Raw genomic sequence first — 7,500 nt, 5'->3', positions numbered from 1 at the left:
GCCTTAAGAAATCGATATCGATATCGTATCGTATCGTATCGTCATGGAGGCTGTGATTTACACCCCTAGTGTGTGTGCGTGTGCGCGTGTGCGTGTACGTGTACGTGTGTGTTCCCACCAGACAGCGCGTCCTGGGCCTCGAAGAAGGTGCTGAGCCCCCCCTTGACGTAGGCCAGGCTGCCCTCGTTCTTCTGGGTGGCCTGCTTCTTCAGATGGCCTGACGCCGTACGCAGGTGCTCAAAACTAGTGGGAGGGGGGAGGGGGGAGGGGGGAGAACATTGCATTACATTACATTACATTACACTTAGCTGACACTTGTATCCAAAGCGACTTACACTTTATTTGTTCAGGGTATTGGTCACAGGCCCTAGAGCCATGTGGGGTTAGGTGCCTTGCTCAAGGACACATCAGCCATGGATGAAGGTGCTGGTAGGGGTGGGACTTGAACCTGTAACCCTCTGATCTAAAGGCCAGCGCTCTAGCCACTGAGCCATGGCTGGCCAAACAATGTTTATAAACAAGTAAAGACCAAGCAGAGAACGAGAGAGGGGGGGGTGGGGGCAGGGAGAATGAGAGAGAGAGAGAGAGAGAGAGAGAGAGAGAGAAAGAGAGAGAGAGAGAGGGAGAGGGAGAAAGAGAGAAAAAGGGAGCGTTGTTTAGTTTATAAACAGCTACATTTCAGACTTTTGGTAACGACAATCTGATAATTGAGGCTCTGTGGGAAAGTGTTAAAGCTAAGAAAGACCTCTGGAATAACTAAATATAATTCTAGTTTAACAACTTCATAATCAGTTTTTTTTTTGTTTACATTTATGGCCAAATATGCAACTGTGGCTATTTCATGGCCAGTACAGGTAATAGAATTCGCCTCAAATTAAAAATCTACAATGATATAAATAATTGAATGAATAGATTAAATACGTTTGGTCACATCAATACATTTTAAAAAGTTCAAAACCTTTAAAGGTGGGACCTTATTAAAAATACCAAAAATAGTGTCTTCTTTAAAAAACTGTTGTCTTTTCCTTCTGATAGCAGCAGGGCTTGAAAACTAAATTATTTTTCAATCGTTCCGTTCCGAACGGTTCAGGTAGGCCTTTATTTAACGTTTTCGTTCCTGAATTCGTTCCGCCACCAAAATTTCGTTCCTGAACCGGTTTGGAACGCAAAATATCGTTCGTTCTTATCGTTTCCGGAAGTGTTTTGCGGACCTATCAAGTTTATTTTTATGGACTGTATCTTATACCTGGAATAGGCGTACCCATTAGTATTTGCCCCTGATTTACACAGTAGCTACTCTATCCCCAAAAGTAATAGGCTAAATCACAGGCGGCATCCAAAAACATTTAGATGTCACATTCTGGATACGTGCTAAACTCCTTACCTGGCTTTAAGTTTTATCCATATGGAGATCTTGCGCTATAATTCCTAACCCTGCATGGTGTAGATATGGTGTAGCTGGTCTGTTGCTGACAAATAATTCCAATTTCCTGTTTAACTCTACAGCGCAAACACTTCAATGTATGCTTCAGGGTAGGCTTTTGTGAAATTTTATAAAATATATAGAGAACGAAATAAACCGTTATTAACCGGTTTTGTGGATTTCAGAATAACGTTTCTGTTCAGGAACAGTTGAAGGCCATTTCGTTTTCGTTTCTGTTTCTGCTCCTCATAAAATTGCGTAAAATTCCGTTCGTTCCCGTTTTCGGTTTTTGTTCCTTGAACCGGTTCGAAGCCCTGGATAGCAGGGCAAGTTAGAATATGCTTAATTGATAAGAGATGTCCACAAAAATCACAGAGGGGAGGTTCACTTCCAGTTAGCAAAAAAGCATGAGTGAGTCTAGAGTGGCCAATTCTACACCTTGTGTAGACGACTTGATCATGTCTGCATGAGAATGACTGAGTAATCAGCTGTTTCACAGAATTAATAGTCAGTTAGAGCCCCCTAGAACTCCCCAACGCCCCCTGAGGGGCTGTTCCGCCCCCAATGAGAAACACTAAGTTAGATGATACCTGGTGGAGGAGTGGTTCTCTATCAAGTATAATAGATTTTATAGTTAGTGTTTAATAAATAATATTTTATTAGTTAGACGATACCTGGTGTAGGAGTGGTTCTCTAATAATAGATTATATAGTTAGTGTTTAATAAATAATATTTTATTAGTTAGATGATACCTGGTGGAGGTGTGGTTCTCTTTCAGGTATAATAGATTCAGAGCAGGGCTAAATAATAAGTACAAAGGAAAAAGAATCTGGTGCCACACGGATGTCTATTTTCTGTCATTTATTTTTTTCACTGCAGTAAGACTAACGTTTCGACATGCGTCTTCATCAGAGTCCTCGAGGACACCAGATATAGTTAGTGTTTAATAAATAATATTGTATTAGTTCGATTATACCTGGTGGAAGAATGGTTCTCTATCAGGTACCAGGTGGCTGAGAAGTTCTCACTGGTGAAGTCTCCACTCATGCCCGGAAACTTGTCCTCCAAGTCCTTATGGGCCACCTTCCCTCTGCAACAGATAAATACAATCATTTGGGGTGTGTGTGTGTGTGTGTGTGTGTGTGTGTGTGTGTGTGTGTGTGTCATACTTGTCTATCTCTATGCAGTATTGTATAAAGTAGAAGTAGAAGTACTCTTACATATGTAATTACAACACTACCTGTATCATATTGCATGGTTTCAACTCTGTAATATCATACTGCTGGTGTTATAATTACATCTCTACTCAATACAACTCTGGTTGGTGGGTCGAAGGGAGAGCTGAGACGGTGTGTGTGTGTGTGTGTGTGTGTGTCATACTTGTCCATCTCTATGTCCAGGGGGTTGGAGGGTCGTAGGCAGGGGGAGAGGGGGAGTGTGTGTGTGTGTGTGTGTGTGTGTGTGTGTGTGTGTGTGTGTCTTCCATACTTGTCTATGTCGATGCCCAGGGGGTTGGCTGGGCGTAGGGAGAGGGGGGAGATGCCTTTGTTGCGGTCGGTCCGGTCGTAATAATTAATCTCATCAACCCACACCGCAGACTGCTCCAGGATACCTGAAACACACACACATACAGACACACACACACACACACACACACACACACACACACACATACAGACACACACACACACACACACACACACACACACACACACACACACACACACACACACACACACACACACACACACACACACACACATTTAGGAGATAGGCCATTGCATTGCTCTTATACATGAAGGCTGTCAAGCCGTTGTCACAGGAGTGAGAGAGTGTATCAGTGGTACAGCATCTGCCATGTGTGTCAGCACATGAGTGTGTGTGTGTGCGCGCGTGCGTGCGTGCGTGTACACTGTATGAGTATCGGTTCTATACCCACCTTGTCCGTGTGTGTATATTTGTCCGTGTGTGTGTGTGTATGTCCGTGTGCGTGTGTGTATGTGTGTCACCACGTACCGATGCGGTCCGGCTTGAGCACCTTGAAGCTGACGGTGGAGGTCCCCGGCCCCCCGCTCTTGGTGCTGACGATAATCTGCCCCTTGTCGTCCTTAGACACCCCCACACGGCACACGATCTTACTGGCAGACATCCACTCAGCCGTCAACAGGCAGTTATGGCCACAGATGGACAAACCTGACGGAGAAGTCACATAGAGAGAGACGCGGAAGAATAGACATGTTAAAGTCAAAATATAATATACGTTAAATGATGTACTATAATATACTAAAAATATTACAATATACTGCGTTTATAGGTTATAATATACTACTATATAATCTTTGTATTTGCGGAACACCGCACATTTGGGCTACATTCTTTCATAAACTTTGAATTTTTGTGAATTTGTGTGTAAATCCATGCGTGTGTACGAACGTGTGTGTGTGTGTGTGTGTGTGTGTGTGTGTGTGTGTGTGTGTGTGTGTGTGTGTGTGTGTGTGTGTGTGTGTGTGTGTTACCGATGAGGTCGGCTGGTCCGGTCCCCAGGTTTTCTCCTCGGATGGTGACTTTGGTCCACGGAGCCCCCTCATTGGGCGAGATCCCCGTCACCAGGGGAGGCTGTCTGACCCGTGACATCACCACTCTGAGAGAGAGAGAGAGAGAGAGAGAGAGAGAGAGAGAGAGAGAGAGAGAGAGAGAGAGAGAGAGAGAGAGAGAGAGAGAGAGAGAGACAGACAGACAGACAGACAGACAGACACAGAGACAGAGACACAGAGAGACGCTTTATAGAAAAAGTTAAGTTGGTGTGGGTTGCTTTTATTAGGAATAAAATGTACATTATTGCTTTTTTGTGGAAGCCCATTGATAACATGCTATGGCTGCTTAACTACTACTTAACTTATTGCCTTGTTAGAACACAAATTCATATCTCCAGGCTGCGTGGCACAAATCACAGAATTCACACACCATCATCATGTGTCACTGTCTTCCCTGTTGTGCTTGGTTGTAATGATGTCCAGAACAGAAGTTACTTTGTTCTGGTCAAAGATACACAGCTGTGCATGCATGACCACGAACATAGACATTCACTCGCTCGCTCGCTCACTCACTCACTCACTCACTCACTCACACAGTTCCTATTCATGAGTTGATGTGTGTCGTAGGCCTACATTACGATACTCTTTCAAGCTGCGGTTCTTTGACTTGTTCTCCACAGTACAGCATGGTATACAGTACGTACGTGTTGGCAGGACAAAAGGTTTGGAAATGAAGTGAAGAATGAGGGAAGAGAAATTGGGAAGGAGAGGAAAGAAGTGTACATAGGATAGCAGGAAGGAGAGGAGGTATAAAGAGAATAGCGAGCGGAGGAAGCAGAGAGGGGGATTCTGATAAGCAGAGGGGAAAGATAGACGGAGAGAACACACACACAGAAAAAAAATGGGGTGCCGTTCCGGTTCCCAAAGTTTATAAGTGTGTGAGCTTTCACACCGGGGCGCTTCAGGGATGAATAGATGCCTAAAGAGCCTTAATCTGCATTTGGGGCGCACACCCATGCATTCACACACGCACACAGGCGTGCACACACACACACACACACACACACACACACACACACACACACACACACACACACACACACACACCAAAATTAATGTATGCGCAAACTCACCTCAGACACACACATTGATGTGAGAGCGGGGAGCATGTACATACACACAGCAGACACTCAGATTAAATGTGGAATAATAAGAGTACGTACACACAGCAGACACTCAGATTAAATGTGGAATAATAAGAGAAGCAGAAGTCAAAGCCCATAAGAGGCGAGACGCTTCCATTTGGAGACAACAAAGGAGAGAGAAGGCTTAATCGGCAACACACACACACACACACACACACACACACACACACACACACACACTGGAGCCAAGGCGGCATAGCCGCATAGCCACATACACACACATCAGGCACACACAGCGCAGGCAGTGCTGCGTACACACACACACACACACACACACACACACACACACACACACACACACACACACACACACACACACACACACACACACACACACACACAATCTTTCTTGACATTTTGCACACTAACACGATAGCTGGGGATCTTAGAAGAAGTAGCAGGTTTACACAGAGGCAGAGCAAAGGTGCATGTTAGTAATACTACTTTATTCAAATTACAAAAGACATATTTACTTTATTTAAGTTACACCACAAACAGAAAGTTGGAAACAGGCTTGTACATTAACCCTTCGTAATAATGCCATTGTAAGCCTGGATCGCAACTCATGCTGTATTATGTCATCATTATTATGTTATAGTAAACTTCATGTAAATTTAGTTGAGGTTGTTGTCACAAGTATTAGCAAACTGTGCGAGAAACCCACACATCTGTTGAACAACAAAACCCTACTTTTTTATGTAAGAATCAAAGATGATATAGGGCAATATGCACTGTTTTGAAGGCCGTCTTGCAATGTGCGGGGAACCTGTTGTCTTTCTGGCTTGTTGCTGACAGACCGTTCTTAAAAAGCTGTGTTGCAAAATGATGCATCCACCATTTTTTACTTTTGTATTTTATTATTGGAAATGACTATTCAGAAGTCCTATCATCTATCTATCTGTGACAGATCCCTGATACAGATATTTTGAGAACGTTTTTTAAACCTAATAGGCATATAAAATGCATTTTGCACTGCTATGCAATGCAATAGAATGCCCGATACAAAAATGCCAATTTCCCAAAATGGACATACCGGTACACGATTTTGCAACGAAACTCTTGAAATGCACACTAGAGTTTGTTTTCCTCCATATCCCTCGCCTTCCTGTAAACAGCAGCTTTCCGCACACGTCTTGATGCGACACTATTACAACAACACACCTGGCGAGATCAATTCTAAACTTCTCCTGACAAATATGTTACGAGAATAATGGAGCAATGGCACCCAATATAAACACAAACACTGGAACATTTTGGGTTTAACCCTAGTTGGTTTGACACCCTTGACGTTGCTTTCCAACCACACCGGAAATGCCCACAAAACAGGAGCATAAAAACAAAACATGTTTACGAACCTTTTCTATTCCACAAACATTAACCGGAATAAACTAATGTCGACTGAAATGTGGGGATACCCGTGGTCGACACTTTTTCATTGTTTTGTTGCCGACGACTATTGATTAGAAATGCTAACACAGCACAGCACAACACACCCATTTCCCTATGATCATCAGGCTAGGGGGCTAACCTAAATTAGGTATTGGGGAATGTAGCGGTGCAACAAAAATAATGATCTCCAATTTCTCACGAGACGCCGATGCAAACAAAATCTACATCTCTTGTTCAAATGTCAACTAAATTAAGCGTTATTTCACAGTGCTGTCAATGGCAGTAACCTACAGGCTAAAAACAGTTAGCTCTATGGCTAGTGCTGACGTCTGGAAGTATTCTTATCTCGTTGGTCCAATAGTATTTGGTAGAATAAACATTAACAACATAATGCTAGACAATATGCTCTACACATGAGTGGCGTTACTCAGTTTTGTGTCATATAATAAATGCACACACTTACAATTTATGAAGCTACAATCTCAGCTGTTTCTTCTTCGAGGACTTGAAGGATATGCCAATATGTCGAGTTGATGTGCAGTAGCGCCTCACTGTGTACAGTCAGTGTATTGTAGCGACCAGGGGCCACAAGTCAGGGCAGAAGAAAGCCCCAGTTTTCTAGAGCGCCATTGTGCTATCAAAAACTACGTTTCCACCAACCAGTAGGCCTACAATACAGTACGGCTTAGTAGTAGAGTATAATTTATTTATCCCAGGGAGAAATTAAGGTATCAATAGGCCTAATATACATAGGCTACATACATAGGCCTAAATACAGAAGACATTACATACAGGTATTAATTACACACATCATAACACATATTATTAGCCATATATAGCACACTCTTACATACATTCAGCCCAAGGCGCGCGCACACACACACACACACACACACACACACACACACACACACACACACACACACACACACACACACACACACACACA

General features: G+C 43.3%; 1 protein-coding gene across 1 annotated transcript in view; it reads right to left on the bottom strand.

Annotated features, from left to right (window-relative positions):
- exoc2 (exocyst complex component 2) overlaps positions 1-7,079 on the bottom strand; it is a 33,188-nt gene extending 26,109 nt beyond the window's left edge. Inside the window, exons 1-6 of the mRNA XM_063200644.1 lie at positions 7,015-7,079; positions 3,940-4,064; positions 3,440-3,616; positions 2,912-3,035; positions 2,400-2,513; positions 119-243 (exon numbers count right to left, since the gene is read on the bottom strand). Coding sequence (XP_063056714.1) covers positions 119-243; positions 2,400-2,513; positions 2,912-3,035; positions 3,440-3,616; positions 3,940-4,057 — 658 coding nt within the window. The 5' untranslated portion in view covers positions 4,058-4,064; positions 7,015-7,079. The remainder of the gene's footprint in view (positions 1-118; positions 244-2,399; positions 2,514-2,911; positions 3,036-3,439; positions 3,617-3,939; positions 4,065-7,014) is intronic.
- Positions 7,080-7,500: the final 421 nt, after the last annotated feature.

The sequence above is a fragment of the Engraulis encrasicolus genome, chromosome 6 (genome assembly GCF_034702125.1).
Source record: "Engraulis encrasicolus isolate BLACKSEA-1 chromosome 6, IST_EnEncr_1.0, whole genome shotgun sequence".
Lineage (NCBI taxonomy): Eukaryota > Metazoa > Chordata > Actinopteri > Clupeiformes > Engraulidae > Engraulis > Engraulis encrasicolus.
This window is presented reverse-complemented; position numbering and strand designations above follow the sequence as displayed.